Source organism: Antechinus flavipes, chromosome 2 (genome assembly GCF_016432865.1).
Source record: "Antechinus flavipes isolate AdamAnt ecotype Samford, QLD, Australia chromosome 2, AdamAnt_v2, whole genome shotgun sequence".
Lineage (NCBI taxonomy): Eukaryota > Metazoa > Chordata > Mammalia > Dasyuromorphia > Dasyuridae > Antechinus > Antechinus flavipes.
The window spans coordinates 110,550,060-110,576,701 of NC_067399.1; the positions used below are offsets into that span (position 1 = coordinate 110,550,060).

Below are 26,642 nucleotides of genomic sequence, written 5' to 3' on the forward strand. Positions count from 1 at the left end.
AATAAATGCTTACTACGTGCCAAGAACTGTAGATACAAAGGAAAAAGAAAAACGGTCATCTTCAAGAAGCTCAGAAGAGACAACACATGAGAAATCCAACATACAAGATAAATACAAAATCCATGGAAGTTAACTTTGGAGGGGGTGGCACTAGTATCTGGGGAGACCAGGAAAGACTTCCTAGAGGAAGAGATTCTTGAGCTGAGTCTTGAAGCCAGATAGTCTGAGAGTTGGAGGTCAGAATAAAGAACATTCCAGGCGAGCAATTTGGAACTCTGCTCAAAAAGTTATCAAACTGTGCATACCCTTTGATCCAGCAGTGTTTCTACTGGGCTTATATCCCAAAGAGATACTAAAGAAAGGAAAGGGACCTGTATGTGCCAAAATGTTTGTGGCAGCCCTGTTTGTAGTGGCTAGAAACTGGAAAATGAATGGATGCCCATCAGTTGGAGAATGGCTGAATAAATTGTGGTATATGAATATTATGGAATATTATTGTTCTGTAAGGAATGACCAGCAGGATGAATACAGAGAGGCTTGGAGAGACTTACACGAACTGATGCTGAGTGAAATGAGCAGAACCAGGAGATCATTATATACCTCAACAACGATACTGTTTGAGGATGTATTCTGATGGAAGTGGATCTCTTCGAGAAAGAGAGCTAATTCAGTTTCAATTGATCAAGGATGGACAGAAGCAGCTACACCCAAAGAAAGAACACTGGGAAATGAATATAAACTGCTTGCATTTTTGTTTTTCTTCCCTGGTTATTTATACCTTCTGAATCCAATTCTCCCTGTGCAACAAGAAAACTGTTCGGTTCTACACATATATATTGTAGGATATACTGTAACCTACTTAACATGTAAAGGACTGCTTGCCATCTGGGGGAGGGGATGGAGGGAGGGAGGGGAAAAGTTGGAACAGAAGTGAGCGCAAGGGATAATGCTGTAAAAAATTACCCCATGCATGTTCTGTCAATAAAAAGTTATTTAAAAACAAATAAATAAATAAATCAAGGGAAAAAAAAAGAATATTCCAGATCTAGAGAGCAGAGAATATAAAGGCACAAAGATCAAGTCATGGGAGGCAAATAGCAAGTAGGCACCTCATTAGGACTGGATCACAGAGTACACAGAGGGAAGCAGAATGTAAGTGAAAAGGGGCCAAGTGATGAAGAAACATACATGTCACAGGCCTAATTTTGATTATTTCAGTCCTCCTTACTCAATAAACTCCAGAAGCTCTCCACTGCCTCTAAAATAGAACACAGAGTCCTTTGATGAACACTTACAGTTCTTCAAAACTTTGATCCACTCCCGATATAGGCCTTCCCTCCGCACACCACTTCCACTGATTTCATACAATGCTCCTTCTCCCATTTAGTTATTTTTGCTCCCACTGTCCCCCAAGAACACAATGTTCTCTCTTTTCACCTTCACCTCTTAAAATTAAAAAATTAGTTTAAAAGTCTCCTATAGATGATTTGGTTCCCCAATTAATAGTATTTGCTTTCTAAAGGTGCCTTCCATTTGCTTTGTATGTAATCATATGTGTGTGTATGTATATACATAAATATATAGTCTCCCCATATGTATGTATATAGTCCCCCTGTATGTATGTATGTATACAGTCTCCCCATATGTATGTATGTATATAAATATATAATCTCCCCCTCTGTATGTATGTGTATAAATATGTAGTCTCTATGTATGTATGTATGTATGTATATAGTTCTCCCTGTATGTATGTATGTATATAAATATACAGTCTCCCCAAAAACAGTGTTAGCTTTGTGAAGGCAAGAATCATTTCACTTTTGTCTCTGGATTCTCACTGCTTACCATAGTGCTGGTAGAGAAAAAGTGCTTATTAAATGCTTTTTGACTAACTAGTATATGTCTTACTATCCCCTACTGTATTGTAAGCTCCTGGTGGGCCATCTTAATTCATTTTATTTTTGTATCTCCAAGGCCTAAACAGTCCATTTCACACAATATAATTCATGAACTGTGCTCAATCAATCACGATACATGTATTAAGCATCTTATTATATGCCAAACACTGTGCTGAGCACTGGGGAAACAAAAACAAAAAATTACAACAATCCTTGCTTTCAAGGAATTTACATTCTATAGGGCTTGACAACATGCATTTATATATTTGTATGAAAACCTATTTATATGTACATATAAGTACTGTATATAAAAATATAAAAGAAATACAAGTTAGTTAAATGCAATATGGGAGATGGAAGTAGAGGAATCAGAAAAAAAATTTATTTAGAAAATAGTGCATGAATCGAGACTTGAAGATAGCAAGGGATTCTTTGAGGCAAAGATGAAAAGTGAGGGAGTTCCAAGAATAGAGAATGGCCAGTCAAGGGCACAAAGATCGGAGATAGAATATCTTAAGAGAAATAGTTAACTGGACCACAGAGAATAAAACAGGAAGTAATGGCAATATGTGTTAAATAAATTAAATAAATTAAATAACATAAAATTTATACATATACATATAGAAATTAAATATATAAATTTGATAGTCATTAACTATTGTCAATTGGGAGGAACCAGCCTCTAACCTTGGGTGACCAGAGAAGAACAGACCAAGTTAGAGACAGGAAAGTCAGGAATTTAATAAATTTAAATTCGAAGTGAGGTGGATATAGCATGTACACCAGGAATCGTGTACTAGATGCCTTTTCCCTTAAGGCTATCCAGCTTTAGTGGGGTCAAATCTTAATAATTATACCAATGGCAGCTCAGTGGGCAGTAGCCCTGACAATGAGAGATAATAGCAGCAATGTGACGAGTTTGATTCACAGCAGAGCTTCATGACCAGAACACTGGTCCTTCTACAAGATCAGAAAACACCTGGTGCTTGTCAAAACAATACAATAATTATGTGGGATTTTGCCAGAAGATGAGATCCTCCATAGGAGGACTGCAAAGGATTGTCATTAGTTCTGGAAAACTAGTTATTTCTAATATCTTGACACTGTGAAAGAAAACTTTGTCTGATATTTTCGTAAAGGATTATAAGAAGGGTATATTTATCATAACTCAGTTTCTGCAATACGCACACACACACAAATGATTCAATTCCAATAAAAATCAAATTACTTTTATTTTTCTCAGCCACAATCAAAGATGACCCATACCCTTGATCTGTCACCTACAAATATATTGACTCCATAGTCAAAAATTTTGAAATCCTCTTATCTAAATCTTAATCTACTGGTTTTTCATATTTCCCTCTGGTATACACCCCTACACTTAATCTTCACTGTGACCTCCTTGAGTCCTCTATTCTCTCCCAGGCAGTCTCCTCATTAACCATTTCTCTTCTTCTCCCTAATCCTTACTCCTTGGTGAATCCATTCTAATTCCACACTGTTGTCCTCTCCTGAATCCTTAACTCACCCTCTTTTATCACCAATTTCCCTGTAACAAAACCTCAGCCTCAGATTGCTGCAGCCATTCATCACCTTCATTTCTGCACATGTACAGCTGAATGAAGATGGAGAAAAATCACATGACATCCCTTTCCAACTCACTGCCCCACTCTCCAAAATGATTCTCCCAAACCTTTTTATCCCTTCTCAAACCTTCCATGGCTTCCTTTACCCTCACTGTCTAAATTGAGAACTTTGCTTCATATTGTGCCAAAAAATACTGAGGCCATTCACAGAGAACTCCCTCTTCTTCATCTTCGATCATTCAGGTACCTTCTGCCACTTTCCCCTCTCACTCTTGTTCCACATGATAAAATGGCCTTAGTCTTACTCCTTACCAAAACTAAGGTGTCTCCTTGTTCAAGTGATCCTATTCCATTCCTGTCTCCTCTAACAAATTGCCCCCTTAAACAATTTTTACAGCTGGTATTTCAGAAAAGCCTTATTTCTAATATATTTAGAGAACTTAAGTCAAATTTATAAGAATACAAGTTATTTCCCAGATGACAAATGGTCAAAGGATTTGAATAGACATTTTTCAGATGAAGAAATTAAAGGTATTAATAGTCATATTTTTAAAAAGCTCTAAATCACTAAAGAGAAATGCAAATTAAAAACACTCTGAGGTACTACCTCACACCTGTCAGATTGGCTAAGATGACAGAAGATAAATATTACCAGAGATGAGGGAAAACTGGGACACTAATACACTGCTAGTGGAGTAGTAAACTGATCCAGCCAATCTAGAGAGAAAATTTAAAATATGCCCACAGTGCTTTAAAACAGTGCATATCCTTTGATTCAGCAATCCCCCTACTGGGTCTGTATCCCAAAGAGATCATATAGAAAGGAAAAATAGCTACATATACAAAAATATTTATAGCAGTTCTTTTTGTGTTGGCAAAGAACTGAAAATTAAATAGATGCCCATCAATTAAGGAATGCTAAACAAGTTGTGGTTTATGAATACAATGGAATACTATTGTTCTATAAGAAATGGTGAAGAGGATGCTTTCAGAAAAACCTGGACTTATATGAACCGATACTCAGTGGAGTGAGCAGATCAGGAGAACACTGTACACAGTAACAGCAACATTTTGTGATCTACTATGATTGACTTGGCTCTTCTCAGCAACACAAAGATCCAAGACAATTCCAAAAGGCTTGTGATGGGAAATGCTATCCCCACCCAGAACTAGAGAAACTAAATGCAGATTGAAGCACACTATGTTCACTTTTTTAAATGTTTTTTCTTTCTTGTGGTTTTTTCTATTTTTTTTTCTTGTTTCTTTTTTTGCAACATATATGGAAATGTTTAATATAATTGTACATGCATAAAATATATCAGATTGGTTGCTGTCTAAGGGAGATGGTAAGGAGGGAGAAAAATCTGAAACTCAAAATCTTAAAAAAATGAATGTTGAAAACTATCTTTACATGCAACTGGGGAAAAATACTATTACATAAATACAAAACAAATAAAAAAGATTACCACTTTATCATCCCCAATTTTTCACTTATTTTTAATCTCTCCTTGTCACTCCCTACTACCTATAAACATGCTCATAGTTCCCCTACCCTTAAAAAAAACCTTCAATTCTTCCATCCCTACTATCATCCCTTATCTCTTCTGCTCTTTGGAACCAAACTTCTAGAAAAGGCTGTACAATTGGTACTTCTACACTCTCTCCTCTCAATCTCTTTTTAATAACGTGACTTCAGATCTTAACATTCGACTGAAATCGCTCTCCCCCACGTTTCTAATGATCTCTTCTTTGCCAAATCAGATAGTCTTTTCTCAGTCCTCATTCTCTTTAACCTCTGAGACAGTTGATCACTCTAACCTCCATCTGATACTCTCTGCTCTCTAGATTTTCAGGGTACCACTCTCTCCAAATTTTTATCTGACTCACCCTTCTTGTTCTCCTTTGTTGGGTCTTCCTCCAGATTACACTCTCTAACTGTAAGTGTTCCTCAGGATTATATCCTTGACCATCTTCTCTTTTCTCTATATATCACTTCACTTTGGACTTTAACATCACTGTACTGATGATTTTCAAATGTACATTTGTTGTCCCAATCTTTCTGTTGACCTCCAATCTCATGTCTCCAAGTGCCTTTCAGATATCTCAAACCAAATGTCTAATAGAAATCTGAAATTTCAATAGAAATCTCACTATGACCAAAAAAGAATTCATTATCTTTCCCCCAAACATTTTCCCACTCTTATCTTCCCTATTATTAGGGGAACACCATCTTCTTAGTCTTCCAGGTTCAAAACTTGACAAGACTCGAGTCCTTACTATCTGTCACCCCCATATCTAGTCTGTTGCTAAGGCCTGTTGATTTTATCTTTGTAAAAATCTCTCAAACACTCTCTCTTCTTTCCTCTAACACTTCCCCCATTCCAGTTGCAGGTCTTTATTACTACTGACTACTGTACAGTCTGCCTGCCTCAAATTTTTCCTTATTCCAAACCAGACATTAAAGTCATTTTCCTGAAGCAGGGTTCTGATCATGTTACCCTCCTAATCAAGAAACACTAGTAGCTTCCTAGTGCCTCCAGTACAAAAGGCTGTTTTGTTTTCAAAACCCTTCATAACCTGGACCCCATCTCCCACCCCTTCTTTCCAATCTTACACCTTACTCCTCAAGACATATTCTTTGAGCCAGGGACTCTGGCCTCCTGGCTGCGAGCTCCAGACCTTTTCTTTGGCTAGTCTCCCCAAGGCTAGAATGTTCTCCCTCCTCTATTCTAACTACTGACTTCCTGGGCTTCCTTTAAATTTAAAATCCTATCTTCTATATGTCTTCTGCATCACCTTTTAATTCTAGTGCTTTTTTTAAAGCTTCTATAGTTATTTTCTACTTATTCTGTAAATACCTTGATTTGTACACATGTTTGCACATTATCTCTCTTTATTAGATTTTAAATTCCTTGAGGGCAGGGAGTCTTTTTTGCCTCTTTTTATATCCCCAGTGCTTACCACAATGTGTGGAACATATAGATAGAAGGTAAAATAAATTCTTTTTAATTGATAGACAGTATCCCACATATTGTTTTTTAAACTCTAGCATTCAATCATAGCTTAGTCCATAGCATCCTTAAAAACTCAATTCATTTGCAATCTCCACCGGGAAGTCTTTACTAATCCTGGGCTTCTGCAAGATGCTCTCTTCCTCAATTATCCTGTATATATTTATCTATAAATACACTGTTTTCCCCTAGCATAATGCAAGGGCCTTCAGAGAAACAACTACTTGTCATTTTGAATCTATTTCCTGCACTTTACATATAGTAGTAGGCTTTTAATGTCAACAAACATTTAGTAAGCAGCAGCCAGTGGAAGCCAGGCACCATGCTAACAGGTGCTACAGTATGATAAGTTTGAGGTCTAGAGTAAAAAGAACCTAAATTCAAATCTGATCTTGGATACTTTCAAGTCATGTGATCATGAGCAACTCAATCTGTTTGCCTCAGTTTTCTCACCTGTAAAATAGATATAGAACTACATAAATAATAGCTGTTGTTATTATTACTAAGCATTGTTTGTTGGATTGGTGTTTGATTTATATATAAGCTCCTAGAAAACTGTTTTGTTTTTGTCATTATATTCCTGTAAGTTTTATGAATAATAGGTGCCTGATATTTATTTAAATGTGTCCTAAACCTAAGATATGGATTACTAGGAACATGAAGTTACAAGTTTCATGATAATAGAATGCCAAAAACATAAAGTCCAATTGCTATCATTTTCACATGATAAATTGTTGCTGCTAATCCTCCATTATTCCTCTTTCTCTTTTGTGATTCTCTCTAGTTTTTAAAGACTGACATCCTTTCCACCCTTCTTTCTAATGATTAAGACACATTAATTCAAGAAATGAGTGACATTAAAATCCTAAAAAAGAGGTTCACAAATCTGAGGATCCTTCAACCCTCTTTCCTGAATAACTCTAACATATTTCTAAATAGAAGACTTTTCTAGAGGTTAAATTATTTATTTTTTTGTGGAGTCAACTGGGATTAAGTGACTTACCCAGAGTCATACAGTTAGTAAATGTTAAGTGTCTGAGGCCAGATTTGAACTTGGGTTCTAACTTCAGGGCTTGTGCTCTATCCACTTGCACCACCTAGCTGCCTCTAGAGGTTAACATTTTAGTACTTTTTACCTCATCTTTTCTTAATATATACCACCTCTATTTAGTAAGTAATCTCTTCTCATAAAAAAAAAAAAAATAGGAGTTTAAAAAACAATTGACTAAGCAAAACACTCAAGTCTAACCCTACAGACAATGGTATTATGTAACGTTTTTAATAACTCAAGACACTTAAAAATCATACCACACATTGTTTTGAACCAGCTCATTCAATGATTATTTACTGTTAAAGTTTTTTCACTTTACACTCAATCTTTCAAACTGGAATTACAATTAAAAAAAAATTTACTTACAATAACTATATGACCCTCATTGCAAATATTTTTGCTCCTATTTTCTTCAATAGTCTAAAAGATGTACATCATTCTAAGAATTCCTTCCACCTAATGGAAATGAATTGTCTGAATGCCTTACTGATCTTAACTGCTATAACTAATACTCTCCCCTTTTCCCCCATCTACTCCCCAGCCAAAAACAAAACAAAACAAAAAAGGCCCCCCTAAAAAAAAAAAAAAAACCCTCCTTTTTTTTTAATGAAGAGATTGTTCTTTAGCTTAAGAAAGTTGATCCTGAGATAACAGCCTGCAATTGCCAGAGCACGTGTTACACTAGCATAGGCTTTGAGAACTATGTGTTACCTCCGAACCTCCTTAAAATAAAAGAAATGAACTTTACTACTCAATCCTTGTCTTGTAGATAAGAGAAGTTGAAGGAGATTCGAATGACTTGCCCAGTCACATTGCTATTAAGTAACCCGAGAGATTCCAACTGCATTAACTAATAAAAAAGCCCAATCTCTTAACTCCCAAATCCGGTCAGGTTTCAGTGAACTACAATGGAGCGACTGGGTTTCATCATCATTTCTTCCTTAAAAAAAAAAAAAAAAAAAAAAGACAAAAGTACTTTCCTTCCCGACTCGCCTTTTGTGTTAATGTAGGATGAGGCGAGGAGTTTAAACTCAACAAAGTTCTCTAACTTCGGCCAGCTCACCTCCCACGTGTGCCGGGTACCGACTGTAGAGATTCCCTTCCAACTCTGGGAGTTTCTGCTTTCCCCAGTCCCACCCCGTACAGTAGGGATAAGTGTGGAAGTAGGGATGGGGTGGGCATGGACTTCTTGATTCCCCCCTTGGCACTTTAAAAGGAAAGAAGGGAGTCAGGAATGGAGTGGGAGAGGGAAAGGGGCAGAGGAGGATGAGAAGGCAATAAAGGCATGTGTCATCCCCGGGATGATACCCACCTCCTCGAATACCTAAAGCAGCCTCTCACAGGGCAGTCTCACCCTCAAAGACTTGTAGAGTCCACAACTTTCCCGGGCAATTTGCAAGTTCCGGCGCCGAGCTTACACCCGCACTTCCAGCCTCTGGCAAAGTTCGCTCACGTCCCTCCGGTCGAATCCAAGCTCCGGCAACTAGCTGCTGGCCTCAGTGCTACCTCGCACACCTGCTCCCCGAGTGCGCGGCAGCCGCGGACACGTTAAGGCCAATCACTCTTCTGCCCTGGTCCCTTCAGCCCGGTTTCTCCACGTCTGCTTCCCGGGAGCCTCTTTCCAGTAGCGGCGACCACAGCAACCGAAATTAACCCCTTCAGTCCCTCCGAGGGAATGGGGACGAAAAAAGAAGACACTTGGTGCTACGCGCAATCCAGTCCCCAGAGGAAACACGTTGGGCAGCACTAAGGTACCGCCTTTCCTTACCGCCATCTCTGGGCCTACCCGTCTTCCTCTCCCGCCCCGCCCCGCCCCTGAGTGAAGAAAACCAGCCAGAGCTCTCCCTGGCTGCACTTAGAAAGACTGGGATTTGGAGGCCTAGCCTAATCTCAGTGATCCCTGGCAGAGGTATATCTCCCCACTGGAATATTGACTTCCATCTAGAGGGGTGGGAAGACAACGGTCTCCAGGCCTCCTTAGCCGCGAAAGGAAACATCGATAAGCCCCGCCCCTACTTTGCGAGCTTCCACTCGTAGCCAGGAAAGGAAAGAGGAGAAACCGAGTTGTGTTCCACAGAATGTGGTCGCGTGTCACTCAATAGAGCCTCCGCCGGACTAGAGACTTGCCTTTGCTCGTGAAAAGTCGAACCTTCTGCCTGGAAGGGGGTTGGGGCAGGTTAGAAAAGTGGATGATTCGTCGCTCTTCTCGTAGGGCCTGGCGGCGCGGGACGCTCTGATGACCCCGGTTGGAGCCGCCGCTGAACCGAGCGGGAGCCGAGCAGAACCGCAAGAGATGGCGTCTCAGCCGCCGCCCCCACCGAAGCCTTGGGAGACTCGGAGGATCCCGGGGGCCGGGACAGGACCGGGGCCCGGCCCCTCCTTCCAGTAAGTGTGGGGGTCCCTTGGCTCATGCTGTCGGGGAGGCTGAGGAAAGTGGGGTAGCGGCGGTTACGATCGTTGGGTTCGGTTCCCCTCCCCCATACACCCTCTGCGCCGCGGCCTCCGGGGTGCCAGAGACCGAGGGTAGATGGGCGGGCACCGAGAAGCAAATCTGAACTGGCTGCGTTCTTGGGTGTTCAGTAGGTCAGTAAGCGTTTGTTAATGTGCCCGCTGTGCGTGCCCGGCGCCAGGGACCGGGGGAAAAGGAAAGCGCTCTCTGTGCGTGCCCCGCGCCGGGTGGGGCGCGAAGGACACAGGGAAAGGCCCCTCTTGCCCACAGGAAAGACAAAATGCAAACAATTATGTTGCAAGTTATATATGGGATATATGGGAAATCACTAACGACATTAGAATAGAGGGGTCGGGGAAGACTGGTGGCAGGGGGGATTTTAGTTGGGCCTTAAAGGAAAGCCTGGGAAGTCAGTATCTGGAACCGGTGAGGTAGAGAATTCCAGAACTAGGGGATAGACAGAAAATGCTCCGAGTTGAGAGGTGGATTGTTTTATTTGTGGAATAGCGGGATTAGACTCTCAGATATAAGTAGGTATTAAAAAAAAAAGTTAAAGGAGGATTAAAGTAGGAGGGGGTTAAGATTTTGAAGAGTTTTGAATGCTAAACTACGTTTTGTGGCTTTGGTGACCTATCGGAAGCCACTAGAACTTTTTGGGAGAAGAAGCCTGATGTGATCTGACATGAGTTTTAACAAAATGTATTCAGTGGTTGAGTAGAAATTAAATTGGAGTAGAGATTTAAGGCAGGTCGACGATTCCTTCCCCCACCTTCCGCTGCACTAGGCTGTTTAACTAATTCAGGTACGAGATGATAATCTGCACTACAGGAGTGGGAGTTAGGGAAGAGCAGAAGGTTGTCTGTACCCCTGAGTTGAGGTAACACTTAATGTAACACAGAAAGAGAGAATGAGAATGCTATACCCATCTTCATGAGTATTCAAAGAATTAAAATGGAATCTATGTTTCCCTTTCACTCAAAGCCCCGAGTAAGCCCTTGCTTTGCTCCTCAGTTCTAACTCCTTAATAATAGGTTGGCTGGAACACCTCGTATATATGAGGCTTTAACAAAACGTGAATTTTTAAAGGCATTTAATAACTTTATTGGAATGATTTTGTTCTTGGCCTGCCAAGTTCTGTTAATATTTGGATGAAGATTTTGAAAGTAATTTTAAGGCATGTTCTCCTCTACTGTGTCCAGTCTTAACTTCTGATGGTTATTCTGTGCTCCTTGCTCAGTGGAAACGATTTTTAAATTTTGCTCAATCACTGGGAAAAAAAATCTCAGCATGTAATATATGTTCTTGACAAATTGCATCTGTAGATGCTCTGCAAGTTTTGAAATACCTGAAAAAAAAGATTTAGGATTGTTCACATAATAGAACTATCTTTTGTTTATTGTTCATTGTTAATAAATTGGAAACATTTAATTTTATATTTCTTGTTTCTAATTACGTAAAAGATCTGAGTTTAATGAATATGCAGTATTTTGTTTTTGCAGCACATTTATTTTTGTGTGCTTCTGGGTTTCAACTATGTGCCCAAAACAGTTTCCATTGCATGGTAGGAGCTCATTGTCCAATTCTCAAACTAACAATGATGGGGATTTTCAGTGAGTAGAGTAAGGAGAGGGAGAATTGATGCCATGTAGTTAATTTCCTTTTACTTTTATTTTCTTTAAATTCATTTTACTGCAAGCAGAGCATTATGTTAGACACAGGAAAAATATAAAATTTAGATGACACAGCCCCTTATCCCCATGGAGCTTGCAGTCTTAATAAAAAGATGTACAATCATATCTATAATGTACAATATCACAAGTGCCTTGTGGTAAAAATTACGATGCGTAAAGAGAGGGAAAAGACTTTTATGCATAAGAACAGAGGCTGGAAAGAACAGTAGGATTTGGGAGAGAATAGAGGAATTTAGCTATTCTGTATAGGATAAGAATAATTAGAATATGACACAGAACTGAAAGAATAGGGTAGCATCATATTGTACAAAACTTTCCTTGACAGAATTTAAACTTTCCTGAGCAGTTGATAAGGAGGGCCTAAAATTTTTTGAGGGGAGGAATGTTATGATTAGGTTTTTCAGAACCCCCCATGCATTTCTTATTTATACTAGTCGCCTCTGTATTTAATCATATATGCCATCTTAAATTTTAATTTCTGAATCTTGTGTCCTCAGTGCAGTTGTCAAATAGTAGAGGACAAGAGCCATTTCAGTAATTATATCCTTTATGTTTACATAGGACTTTACAGTTTTTAATCCACTTAAATATGGTTTAACAGTGTACAAATGCTGTGATAACAGATACTGTTTTATGTAAACTTTGTATCTTCTTTAGTGCCTAACAGATCTTTATACATAATAGATATGAAATAAATGTTTCAATAAATGAATGAAATCTCATTTGACTTTCATAAGCTTATGAGGTGAGCAGGAAATTTTTTTTTGCCCGTTTCCTGAGTAAGGAAGCCAATGATATATTGTATCTCTTGTCTCAGAACTAAGCTATCTTTGCATTTTGACTGACAGGCATATAACAAAACAACCCCAAAAAAACCTAGGAAGGTATAGAGAAAGTACCCATACAACTTGAAATAATTTAGTCAAAATGTAATATTTTTATATTTCCTATGGCATGTATCTCAACTTAAATGAACATTAGGAACTTAATAAATGATTACCCCTGTAATTTGGATATGAATCCTGAATCTCTGAAATTTTCTTTTTTTAGATCTGCTGATTTGGGTCCTACCTTATTGACAAGGCCAGGGCAACCAACTCTTACGAGAGTACCCCCACCGATTCTTCCAAGACCATCACAACAGACAGGAAACAGCAGTCTGAACACTTTTAGACCTGCTTATACTTCCTTTTCTTCTGGATATGGAGCATATGGAAATTCCTTTTATGGAAGCTATAATCCTTACAGTTATGGATATGGTGGTTTAGGGTATAACCGGTTCCGTATGGATGATCTTCCTCCCAGCAGATTTGTCCAGCAAGCTGAAGAAAGCAGCAGAGGTGCATTTCAGTCCATTGAAAGTATTGTGCATGCATTTGCTTCTGTCAGTATGATGATGGATGCCACCTTTTCAGCTGTATATAACAGTTTTAGGGCCGTTTTGGATGTAGCCAATCATTTTTCCCGATTGAAAATACATTTTACAAAAGTGTTTTCAGCTTTTGCGTTAGTTAGGACTATACGGTATCTCTACAGACGGTTACAGCAGATGATGGGTTTAAGAAGAGGCTCTGAGAATGAGGATTTATGGGCAGAAAGTGAAGGTACTGTGGCTTGCCTTGGCCCAGAAGACAGAGCCGCTAATTCAGCAAAATCTTGGCCAATATTTTTGTTTTTTGCTGTTATCCTTGGGGGCCCTTATCTCATCTGGAAACTGTTATCCACCCACAGTGAGGAAATAACAGGTAAGGACTATTTGTAAGGTTACAAATAATCATTTCTGTTCTGAAAAAATAAGGTAACATAGCAGTTTTTTTTAATAAATGGGGTATATCATCAGATTGTAGAAATATTTCATCTGTTTTCCATCCTCTAGATATATTTTGAGTAAAGGATATTTTCACTAGAAAGAGAATAATTAATGAAAAACAGATATTAATTATATTCAGAATTTTTTTTTTACTGGCATTCTTGGCTCCTAACTATCATACAATTTAGCAGTTGAAATGAGAAGTCCACACAAGAAACTACAATGCACAGAAGTATATGATGAAGTGCTATACATAGAGAATAAAATACTAAAGAAGTCAAAAGAAGGAAATAATCATCTCCAACTGAATTTTTCAGGGAAAGCTTAGAGGAGGTAATGTTTAACCTAGCTCAAGAAAAATGTCTTTTCTGAAAGTAAGATGAATTAAGAGTTCAGGCCTTCTTCTGTTCTTAAAGACTTCAAAAAAGTTGCCAATCTGTGTAAGTCAAAGGAATTGGCTCATCCAGGAGTTTCCACCTCAGGTATATTAGGATTCAAATAAATAGGCAACTAAATAATAGTTTCAAGTGTGTTTTAGAAACCATGAGTAATGTATTTAGGGGAATAATGGAAATGAGGCTGAGACTAGATTGTGAAGGGAAATTTAAATACTTGATAGGTTAACACTTGGTGCTTTAAGATTTACAAAGTATGTACTTCTCATTTGATCTTCACAATATCCCTGAAAAGTTATTACTATACTCAATATAGATGAGCAAATGGTCTTGTGACTGGGTCACTTTAACATGGGCACAAAGCTAATTAATGTTGAAGGTGGGATTTGAACCCACATCTAGTCCACTTAAATGTATCATACTTTCCCCTCAAATTAAGGATTTTAAACTTTGCGACAGTAGGAAATCACTGAAGATTTTTGAACACCAGGATATAGCATTTAAGCTGTACTTTATAGATAGATTAATCTGACAAAAGTGCACAGTATGAATTGTGGGATAGAGTGTGAAGAATACCATTTAGGAGATTAGTGCGAGAGTCCAGGTCAAAGATATTAATCCAATATAGTGAAAGTAAAAAGCAGGAGTCTGATGGAAGAGACATTTCACAGTTCCTTGTTGCATATAAACCATTATTATTGAATTGCAGTGAGAATCAGGGCAGTAATATGCTTAATGTGTGAAAGGAGGAAAGGGAAAGAAAACCTTCTAAGGTTTTAAGCTCAGGAACTAAAATGATGATGGTGCCCATTTTAGAAGTAGAAAAACATGAAGAAGACCTAAATTGGGGGTGGAGGGTAAATAAAATAAAATAAAATAAAAATAATAAATAAATAAAAATTGGTTGTAGGTTTAAATTTAAAGTACTAACAAAACATTTTATTATAAGAGAGATATCCAATAAACAGAAATGTGAGACAAGGCTAGATACATAGATTTTGAAGTCATCTAAAAAAGTTCATAACTAAATCTGGATGTGAATAAACTTGCTAAGAGAATAGATTGACAGGAAAAGGAAAGCACCTCAAGAAAAATTGAAGATGCAAGTGTCAAAGATGAAAATTGACAGGGTAAACTCTTGAGAAGTTTGTGATAGATGGGATCAAAAGTACTTATTAGTAAAAGGGTTAACCTAAAAAAAGAAATTACTTCCTTTGCTATTGAAATGGAAGAGGAGATAGGTAGAGAAACATACATAGGTAAAAAGAAGGAAAATTTGAAATTTCACATTGTTTGATCTCAATTTCAATTTTCACTGAATACTCATGCCAAAAACTAAAAGATAAATTGGGGGCTGAACAAAAGGAAAAGTTTGAAGTGAATTCAAAGGAATTCAGTATTTATTGATAATGCAAAATACATTTTTTAGTTCTCTTAAGAGAGTAAAATATATTGATAGTTTAAAGTTATACCTAATAAAACATGTGGCTTTTTTTGCTATTTCATAATATACTAACAAATCTAATTCATAATTTGTAATATAGCTACCACCAATTGGGCGAGTGGTGAAGATGATCATGTTGTAGCTAGAGCAGAATATGATTTTGCTGCTGTTTCTGAAGAAGAAATTTCTTTCCGGGCAGGTGATATGCTAAACTTGGCACCCAAAGGTAAATTAGATTCAGTATTTCAGTAGTGTTGGTGATATCTAATGTGTAAATTCTTTGTTTTCTTACCTGTAAAATTTTTTGTTTGTGAATAAATGCTCCTAATTTCCACTAAGGATTCAGGATACTATGATAATTTCTAATTACTTACAATCGTATCTCATATATTAATTTAAATCCGCAAAACCTTTAGAAGAGAAATGTAACATCAAAATTTTGTCCAATAACAATAAAAACAAAAAAGGGAGCCATTTTGTGTTTATATAGTGCTTCTTTTAGAAGAACTCAGAATGATGTGAATTCCAAATCATCTTTTTGAAGTATAATGCTTGTATAATCAAATAAATAATCAAAGAATTATCTGTTCTTATTCAAGTCTGTATAGGAAATAGTAGGATTACTACTACTCTTGGTAATGATATTAAATTTATATTAGATGTAAATTACATAAGTTTACATTAGAAAATCTATATGCTCATGAACCAGGAACAAAGCCAAATTTCAGCAAGCCATTTATTTTGAGTATTCCTTTTTAGCCAATTTCCAGTGACTTAGCAAACAACTGGAATTTGTATGTTGAATTGCTTTTTTTTTAATTGCTATTTTAATGACTTCAGATAAAATTCTTTTCATCCTTATTCCTCTCTAGTCAGAGTAATAGAAACTTTTTTGTGGAGACTCAGTTTGGATAGCAATATTGAGGTCATAATTTTTGTATTATTAATCACTTTAAAATATGTCTGTTATCTTGATGTGTAAGCACTGGTCCTTTCAAATTTTTACCTGAACTTACTGTTAAATACTTTGTATTAACTACATTGTAGTAACAGTCTTACTGGTAAATATATTGACTTTTTAAGGTGATGAAGTGGATAGGGTGCCAGTTCTCCCATCAGGAAAGACCTTAAGGTTCAAATGCAGCTTCAGACACTTAATTAGCTGGGTGAGCCTAAACAAGTTATTTCATTCTATTTTCTTCAGTTTCCTCATCTTTAAAATGAGCTAGAGAAAGAAATGGCAAACCATTCCAGTATCTTTGCCAAGAAAATCCAAAATTGGGTCACAAAGAATAGGACATGAATGAACAACACCACTAACAGATTGATTTGTTGTGTAAATGATTGAGAAATTTAACTAGTTAAACTGGTTAGAACTTGCTGAATCTTGAACCATCTCTTCAAATGCAGATATCTTTAATTGCAGATTCCACATAATTCTTTTGATTTATTTGCTTATTTATATTATTATTAGATTATATAGTGTTTTTCTTCCAGCCAAATACATAGTAAAATAACTGGAATTTTTTAGATTTTAGAATTTGTCTTTTGAGCTCTTCAAAAAAACTGGTACTGTACAAATACAGAGAGGTGTGTTTTTTTTGTTTGTTTGTTTTAAGATTTAGTATTACAGTTACCTACATGAAATGAGGTAAGAGATTAAAGTTAAGGCAGTGTTTACATATAAAGATCTAATAAATAATAGGACAAAACAGCAATGGAAAAATGTCTCTGATTTAGTCTGACCCATTTACAGGACCTGTCCTAGAATGGCCTCTACATTAGGCAGTCACAGAAACTCTCATTTTTCTCTTTTTTCCTCTCTTATTCACATCTCTGGCACTTCCTGATTGTTACTTTATATTTGGGCTGGTCTAGAATGACCTGAAGTGGCAGAAAGGAAGGAGGGAAGGAGATCTCCTTTCCATCCTCTCCCTTTACTGCTGCCCTCTTTCCTCCCTAGACTATATCCTCTCCAGAAAAATCCAGACAATTCACTGAGTCTTGTCATCTCTCTAAAGTAAGTGAATGCTACTTCAATCTTTGGTCTATCCCCACACTCACCACTGGTTATCTTTCCTCATAGGAAATGACATCTCTTTCCACATAAGTGGCTTTTTTCTAGGGAGCTGAGAGTGGGAAGGGGAGAGAGTGTGGAAAGGAAGAACAGTTGGTTCTATCCCATTTATGCTCTTTCTTTCGCTGTCACTTGGGCATGGAATAGTGAAGCTAGAAGAAAACTGAACTCACTCAGTTCATCTAGTCTGAGGCATCTCATCTTCCCTTCCCTTACTAGGTGTGCCCAGAACCATGAAAACCTATGGTCAATCAGACACTAGCTGTGTGATCCTGGGCAAGTCACTCTTTGCCTGTGTTTCCTCAGCTGTACAGTAGGCATAACAATAATGAAAAGCCCCTACCTCCCAGAGTTATTGCAGAAATCAAATGAGCTAACATTTTTAAAATACTTAGCATTTAATATTTATTCCCTTCCCTTTTCTATAATCTTAACTCATTTTACAAATGAAGAAACTGAGACCTTGGTTTAGTTTTCAAAGTCATTCAAAGTACTTAATGTCAGAACTAGAACTAGAATCCAGTTTTCTGCCTCATAGGTGTTTGCTCTTGCCACTTGACAAGGAGGATGGTCGACAGTCGGACAGGAAAAAAAATAAAATTCTATGTAGCCTCCAATTCTCTAAAAACATAGTATCATAAAATCCATTTTTTGATTCTAGTCTTCTAATGACTCTTCTGTATTATAATACAGCGTAGATGAAGACAATCTGTTGTGAATAGAAGGTAAGTGTTGAGTAAGGAAGGAGGTTAACTTCTGCTTCTACCTTTTATATATTATTGCTGGATGACAGTGACAGGCAAAATATTGGAGCTATCAATACCCAAGCAGCATTTTTAAGTTTCAGAGAGTTACCTGTTTGTTCAGGAAACTCCTTTACTGAGTTTCCAAACCTAATTCAGTTCGGTGACAAATCTGGATCTTCCTTTCAAAAATTGATTGAAATTATCTGTAATCACCCAGGAAAAGTCAAGTGTTATATTCCATATAAGAAGGACTTGATGTACCTTAGAAATATTTCTACCAAAAGTGTTATAAAAGATCTTTGATACTAGTGTATTAGGTTAGATAAATGAGGTACTACTATAAATATGCTTTTGTAAGTTTGAAGTATTTAAATTATTAAACAATATATAGAATGTAGCACTTAACTTTTTCTTTATGACACCATATAATTAGGCATAGATATAAATTAAAATTTTATTTTTCAGTTTAAACTTCTTAGCAATAAGTAGTGTAGTGGATAGAGCACTAGGCTAAAATCAAGAAGACTTGAGTTCAAATATGACCTCAGGTACTTAATACCTATGTGACCCTGAGCAAGTAAAAACCTTTATCTTAATTTCTTCAACTGGAAAATGGAAAGAATAATAGGACTTACCTTACAAGGTTGTTGTGAGGATCAACTGAAATAATTGTTATAAAAGCACTTAATATAGTGGGAGCTGACACAGAGTAGACATATAATTTTCTATCATCTTTCCTAGTGTAGACACTCCCTCAATTGATGGACAGTTCCTCTGGGTTTTATATAGCAGTGGCTATAAAAGTTATGTGTAAATGAATGGTTAAATATATTGAGCATTTTAGATTTTAAACTTATTTCCAAGGACTGGTTCATTTAATAAAAGAATTAATTTTGTGATAATTCTGATAATTTTTTAGATTATAACTGAAATGTCTCAAGAAAACAAAAAATTATTAAGGGCGTTTTTAAAAATTGGAATTTTATCTTTTTTTTTTTTTTTTTTGCTTTCTATTTTATTTTTCTTAATGTCTTTTCTGTCAAGTATTTCCAGAATATTTTGTAATTACAAAACCTTTTTTTCCTTCCATCAGAACAACAACCTAAAGTTCGTGGCTGGCTTCTTGCTAGCCTTGATGGTCAAACAACAGGACTTGTACCAGCTAATTATGTCAAAATTCTTGGTAAAAGAAGAGGTAGGAAAACAGTGGAATTGAATAAGATTACCGAGCAGCAACGAGCTTTTACCAACTCGACCCTAATTAGTGGAACCACTGCTGCTGACGCATTGGAGGAGCAGGAAGCTGCCTTTGAATCTGTTTTTGTTGAAAATAATAAGGTTCCTGTTACATCTGAATCCACTGGCAAAAGTGGAGATAAACAAGATCTTTGATATCCTTCATATTTACTTAAAATTGAACTGTTTTCAAAAACACAGTTTTGATAATTCTATAAAAGAAATAACCCACAATCTAATGCAAACATTTGTTTTGGCTATTGTAGGTGTTTTTGCTGCTAGAAAAGACTTAAAGTTGTACTTTAGTAAAGCTGGTTCAGAATGTGATCTGGTTGCATTCTACAGGTCATTGGAGTAGGAAATTTTCTTGGTCCTGGATTAAGACTGCCAGTTTCTCATCAAATGTCCCATTGTTTGTTGAAAGAGTACTTTGATGAACTCTAGAATGTATTGTTAATGGAATGTGGAACGATTAATTTTTTAAGACTTCTAAACAGATTGTCTGAGAATCCTTAGAAATTAGGAAATAATGTATGAAAAGTTGAGAACCAGGCCAAAAAAAAAATTTCTTGGTATGTCTTTAAAGACCTTAATTACCCAAAGTAGTTTAAGGGCATGTAGCCAGAGATGTGTCCTTTTAAGTAAGAACTCTGGATACAAAGAACTAGATGACTTTTATTGCAGTCTAGTTCTGCATTATTTACTTTTGATTGTATATTTTCCACCTTTACAGAATAATTTCACATTTATTCTTTTTTTAAAAATATCTTGAAAAGTTCAGTAGGAGCATTGTAAATATAACTATTTACTAGAATGATTTAAAGACTGGTTATAGCACCAAAATGTCTCCAATAGTAGTTGCAATTTTTTTTTTCTTTTTTGAGTCCAGTATGTGTGTCATTTCTTTGTGCTTAGAACCCTACATCTTTTAAGCTCTTAAAAATATGGCTATTTTTATGGAAAGAGTCAGAGTATAGTAGAGATGCTTTTTCTCAAAAAAACCTGAACATACAAGCTCTTTGAGACTGAGTGATATGATTTATCCAGTTCTAGACATGGTGATAAATTAGCTTATTCGTTAAAATCCTGTTTCTGTCTTAATATGGTTACTTTTTTAAATTTCACATGTGGATAATCCTGAAAAGTAATTTAAAATGTTACAGGTTGTTTCCTTTAGATTTAAGATTTGCAGCTAACAAAGCAAAGTAGATCACAAAATACTATATTGCCATTCAGTTAAGTATCCTACTTGATTTGAGTTCTTTGTTTAAATAATGATTTCAAATGCAACTAAATTTTAGGGTGCCTAAATATCTTGTAGCAAAATCTGGACCTTCTTCTAAACCATGATTATATATGACAGTGATTCCTTAAAGAAAAAAAAAATTCTTTAATACTAAGCTCAAAATAGTAAAGAAGTTTTAAGATGATGTCTAAAACTGAATTATTTGATAAAATTATGCATTAGTATGCTTTTACATTTTTTCTCTAGAACTTTGTATTCTCTGAGTACTTTTTGTTTATATTCTCTAAATGAGTACTTTTAGAACAAACTCTACAATGTGAGTAGCTTAAATCTAAAGAAATTTATTAAAGGACATCTCTGAAACTTATTTTAATAGACATTGCTTAATTAGTACTCCTGTCTGAAGAGGAATATGGAACATTTTAGAATTTTAAAAATGTATGATAGAGCTAAAAAGATGGAGAGAAAATAAACTTCCTAGATATGTTAGAGATTCAACCAAGGTATATAAAAAAAATCTTTAAATATTATTCTTACTGACTTTTTCCAGATTTTGTGGTTCATTCTTAAATGTAATTTATAGGATCCATTCTAAATTTCATACCAAAATTCTTTTTTAAAGTACATTAGTTATTTAATTTGATGTTGGGACAGCCAAATTGACTTGATTAAAGTGTAAATAAATGGTTAAAATAAAAATGCCCTTGGTGGTAACCATATTAAATTTGAATTTGAAGCATTTAGTTCCTAGGCTAGGGAGTATGGTTGCTATTAAGAATGAAGAAGGAATAACAGAGCACAAAATAATAAAGTGGATAAATATAACTTCATCTTCCATTGACATAGTTCCTATGTTCTTGATGTTTTTAGTATGGTAGATTGCTATATAAATTATCGCACTGGTGAGTATATGTATGTGTGCATCCCTATTTTACTGGAAAACCAGGAAGGGAATTAAGAATCTTGAAAAAGCAAAGAGTATCTTTGAACTTTCTGTTATCATGACCTTTATGATACAATTTTTCAGGTAGGGCTAAATTTGTTTGCTGTTCAGGTCCCCAGTGTTTTGCTTTATCAATTATTTAATTAAGGAGTGGCTATTTTAAAGAAACTATTAACCAAAACATTTTCAAGTTAAATAATATGATTCTCACATTATCAATAAGCAGACATTTAGCATTCTCAGTTTTTCTGATTGTATTCTTTGACCTATTGACTTAAAGAAAACAAAGTAAGGATACTGTAGTGTGTTAGTCGTTAAATGTTTTATTTTTAGGTATCTGATTTAGTCTATCACTGTGTCATAACTCTATATTAACTTGGATAAAATTATACTTTGTCTTTATTAATGAAAAAAGACAGAGAAAATGGATACAGTTAAAATATATTTTATTTTTAAATGATTGTGAAATCACATGTACTGTATAAATAAAAATAAATTTCGTGGATATTGTTTGCAGGTAACCTGAGATTCTGTTTTTCAATTCAGAAGCTAATATGAGAAGTGTTAGAGTTTTTTTAAAAGTTAATTTTCTCATGTCATGCACATCAAACTGTTTCTTTCTAAACCATTTACATGTTCTATTTCTTCTGATTTAAACAGCTCCCAATAAAAATAGTTTTATGTTGTTATAAAAGTTACATTAAATGTTGTATGACTGGTATAAAGAAGCTGGGACAGTGAATCAGAAACCCTACACCTAGTACCATAACAAATATTCATATGTCCTTTAGACAAGTCACTTAACCATTTGCTTAGTTACAAAAAAAAAAAAAAAAAGGGAAAAACACATGCCCTGCCTACCTCACAGGGTTGTTGTGAGGATCAAATGAGATTGTGTGTTTATGAAAAGCATACTATAGCACTTGTTAGGATAGAATCACAGCCATGATTCTGGCAGCAACAGCCCATTTATTGAAATGCCATATAATTAAATGTTAGCTCAGAAAAATGAAAGAAGATAGGGAAGAAGTAAAAATTTTATAATTTTAAATTTTTCATTAAGATACTTTTGGAGCAGAGGTTCTTAATCTAGGGTCTATGAAACCCATTGTCAGAGGGTTCATTAATTTGGGGAAAGGGGAGAAAATTAATCTTTATTCTCCCTAACCTTTAAATTGATGTTTAATATCTTCAATTTTGAACATAGGCAACAAATAGATGTTACCAAACTGCCACAGCAGTCTATGACACAAGAATGGTTAAGAACCTCTGCTGTTGAGTGGAAATATAGATGTTGGTAATAATTATTATTGTCATGTATGTGTAGAATACTTTTTTACCCTCAAAATTTAATTATTTCATCAATTATGAGTTTTACATAAACATAAGTGTATATATATATAGAGAGAGAGAGAGAGAGAGAGAGAGAGAGAGATAGACATTAGATATAATTCTTCACAAAATAAAATAAAAATACTTGTGTTCAAATAACAGAACAATTCATTTATTACAAAACTATGATGGGATTTTATGTTCATCCAGAAAAAGAGAAATTAAATTTAGCTTTTCTTTCTTCCTAAAAAGGCTCTCATACTGATTTATCTAAAACAGACTGAATTGATCCATTTTTTCATATGTTAAATCATGGATTGTACATGTGCCAAAAGCTTTTTTTTTCAAATTTTGTATTCAGTTTTTTGAATATTCTTTCCTTAAGTCTCTTTTATTTTATGTGCTTGTCTTTTTTTTAATCTCATTGGAAAAGTTTTTAAATTTTATTTTGAAATTTTATTCAGTTATTATAGTTGAATAAGTGTTATTTTATAAAATAAGTAAATTTGAATGATTAGTTTAAAGGCATTCAATTTGAATAAATGAAATTACAAATTATATTATAACATGTATCTTAAGGGAAATGTGTTAATAGGTATTTTACAAGTACTGTACCTGTATCCTAATACAGCTTGAAAGAAAGGATTGTTGAATGTGAAGAGAAATGTAAAATTTCCAGAAATTTGAAGCAATAGGGGAATTTTCTTTTGGAATGAAGAGTACAAGGACTCAAAATTTGAAGGGAAACATACACAATACTTATTTATTAGGATTTTTTTTCTATCAAAAAACATTGTTCACTAAAGAACATAGAAGTATATTGTGTAGAACCTGGCTAATTGAGAAATATATCACATTTTGAGAATCGAGAGATGTGAAAGAATTTTTCCCTTTAATTTTGGGAGCCTTCATAGCTCTACATAAAAACTAGTGTAAATAAGTTCTTGGACTAGGACATCAATAAGCATTTGAAAGATCAAGTTCTTTAGAAGTAAATGTTGATTTTTTCTCTTTCTCTCAGGCAATGTGTTCTATGTACCATCTTTTTATGACTCTATTGTGTCTCAACAATACCCAACATAAATTGACCCATGAATTCTTCAGTTCAAGCTCTTCGATTTATTCAGATTACTTCTTTCCTTCTGTAAGTGACCCTGGACTAAAAAAATTTAAGAGATTTTTGCCATTCATATTTTCTTTTTCTGTTTCCAACTCCCAGATTTTTGCCATTCAGAGGTTCTCCTTATACCAAATACGTCAATCCTTTAACAAACCCTTTGCATAAGCTATTTTACCTTTTTGGTTGGGTAAAAAAAAAAAATCTAAAACTCAGATAATCATCTCTTCTGATAACTGATTTGTATTTTAATCCTCATCTTAACATTTTACTAAATGTCTACCCATATAATCTAATTGACAGTTGCTAAGAATGTCATTTTCCTTTAGAAATTATAAAAGGGATCACCTTGCAACATTGTCTTTTTACATTCTTCCCCGTGATGCAATGAGTATCCTATAAAGGAAAAAAAATAGCATATAACCTTAATTGTGAATATACTGATGCTAATTATATAAATGTGACGTTAATACAGTGATAAATTTGATATGCACAAATACTAGGATAGTATGTTTTTAGTTTCCTAAGTCAACTTGTGCTGCACTTTTGGCTTTTCACTCTTTTATTATGTTTTACTGGATGTTCTAGTACACAGATAGACATTAATAAATATTTAGGTGAATAAGTAAAACAAAACGCAAAATAAAATTCTATATACACTTAACTGTTTGTATTATGAATAATCAGATGCTTGCTTGAAATGTTCTCTCCATTCCCATTCTAAATTATCAGAGCTGAGTACAAGTGCAGAGTAAAGATGTTATGTTCTTGAATCCTTTAATTTATTCATTGTTATCCAAATTTAGTTCTAGCTAGCAGCAAATTCTGTGATTTTATAAAGTTGTAAAGGTTTTGGGAATGATATGGTTGCATCACTCTTTCCCCTCCACCCCAACATTTAGAGAAAAGACTGCAAATCATCTAAACATTTCACTTACATTTGAGAAAATGAATTGTTCCTAAGAATAATTTGACAAGTAGTCAATTATAGGAAATTTTATAATTATAAAAAAATTTGTACTATCTAGCCCTTTTAGTACTTTGATTTTTTTTTCTTTTTGCTTAAGTTTAATATATTCCTTTTGACAGCTTACTTCACTTATTTTTAGTCTTGAATGTTACTGATTTAGGAATTTGAAGTAACTTTTTTTCTGTAAATCTATTTCTAAGCTAATTCAATATCAATAATTCTCTTTAAAAAATTAAAAAGCAGCTCATAGAGTCAGTATAGAATCAGCTAGGTCTTCAACAAATTTTATATTTATAGTGCTGTCCTGTGTTAAGACAGAACAAGTGCTTTCTAAAGTATAAAGGAAAGTTGGTCAAAGTAGTTTAATGCAGTTTGTGTCCTAATGCATTATTTTAAATAAATTGATAATTTATAGTAATACATAGTTATTCTGTTAACCAAAAATAATTAACCAGACTATCCAGTTTTCCAAATGTTCTGGATAAATAGGATTTTACTGTAGTCTAGTTAACTTTTTTAATTTACATGTGGAAAATACAGGAAACTTTTAAAGATAACTGAAATTAAATTCTTAGTGTTAATAACTTCACTGTTATTGTTCAAACCATCTAATCAAAAATTTTAAAGTATCAAATACACTAAAACTTCGTTGCTGGGAGCTAGATTGTAAATAGTTTAATTTGAATAAGATACATTAACTAGGTTATTGCTTATTGTACTTTAATAATAAATCATATTGAAATCAGTTGATTAAATAGTTTGTAAGTTTCCATAGTCCCTGGCAACCAACTTTCTGAAAGTAGATGATTTTAGGTTTTTTTTAAGTGTTCATTGCCAAGAGTCTTTGCTAAATGTATTACTGTATGTAGGAATGAAATTTCTTTAGGAAGCTACTTATAAAGAATAAAAGATATTTCAGAACTCTGTAGAAATAAAAATGATGTGCTGATAGAACAGAAACACATGAACCTTGGTGGATAAAGTACAAGTATGCTGTTTGTTCCTCTTTGGGCATAATCAGGACAAAGCATAAGGTGAAGAAGATAGGTATTATGTTGCACAAGAAATTTGGGGATAGGGGATTGTCAGATCTGTAAGAAGACCTGTACGTGAACTTAGACATCACCACTTCCATGGAAAACAGAAAACCTGAAATATAGGTTAAGCAGTTGGCCTGTTATACCAGAACACTATTTGAATTTTTGATACTGGAGTCTTTTATGTGAACAAGTTTACATTATTTGCACTCACCTATCCCACCAAAGCATCTGTGTTCTGAATTATTCACAGCAGCTTCAGGAATAGTAATGTGTTCTTGAAGTTTAGAGGGAGAATTTACCAAGCTGGAAAGGTTGAGGAAAGTTTCACAAAGGAAATAGTACTTAATTGAGACCCTTAATGATGTCTCATTTGAGTAATGAAAAGTAGAATATGATTCCAGATACAGAGAGGATACTGTATAGGAGCAAAAATATAAAGGCACTGTGAATTGACTTCTTTGACTGTAGTAAAGAATTTGTATTGGGCTGCAATGGGATATAAAATTAAGGCTGAATTACAAAATACTTTGAACTCTAAATTTAAAAGTTTTGAGATTTCCCCTACTAGCAGTAGGGAGCCACTGATAGCATTTGAGCATA

General features: G+C 35.0%; 1 protein-coding gene across 2 annotated transcripts; it reads left to right on the forward strand.

Annotated features, from left to right (window-relative positions):
• The first annotated feature begins 9,620 nt into the window (after positions 1 to 9,620).
• On the forward strand, positions 9,621 to 24,696 carry PEX13 (peroxisomal biogenesis factor 13). Of its 2 annotated transcripts, XM_051975339.1 has the most exons (5): positions 9,621 to 9,931; positions 12,737 to 13,431; positions 15,436 to 15,561; positions 19,252 to 19,353; positions 23,937 to 24,696. In XM_051975339.1, exons 1-5 carry the CDS (start codon positions 9,783 to 9,785, stop codon positions 23,996 to 23,998), a joined length of 1,134 nt encoding a protein of 377 aa, XP_051831299.1. In that variant the 5' UTR covers positions 9,621 to 9,782; the 3' UTR covers positions 23,999 to 24,696. The 2 variants fall into 2 exon arrangements, with proteins under 2 accessions (XP_051831299.1, XP_051831297.1); XM_051975337.1 differs by having other exon boundaries at positions 9,623 to 9,931; positions 19,252 to 24,696.
• Positions 24,697 to 26,642: the final 1,946 nt, after the last annotated feature.

Coding starts and splice junctions, on each gene's coding strand:
- PEX13 (XM_051975337.1), top strand. CDS start 9,783: ATGACCCCGGTTGGAGCCGCCGCTGAACCGAGCGGGAGCCGAGCAGAA. Junction 13,432..15,435: donor CCACAGTGAGGAAATAACAG/GTAAGGACTATT, acceptor TTTGTAATATAG/CTACCACCAATTGGGCGAGT. Junction 15,562..19,251: donor GCTAAACTTGGCACCCAAAG/GTAAATTAGATT, acceptor TCCTTCCATCAG/AACAACAACCTAAAGTTCGT.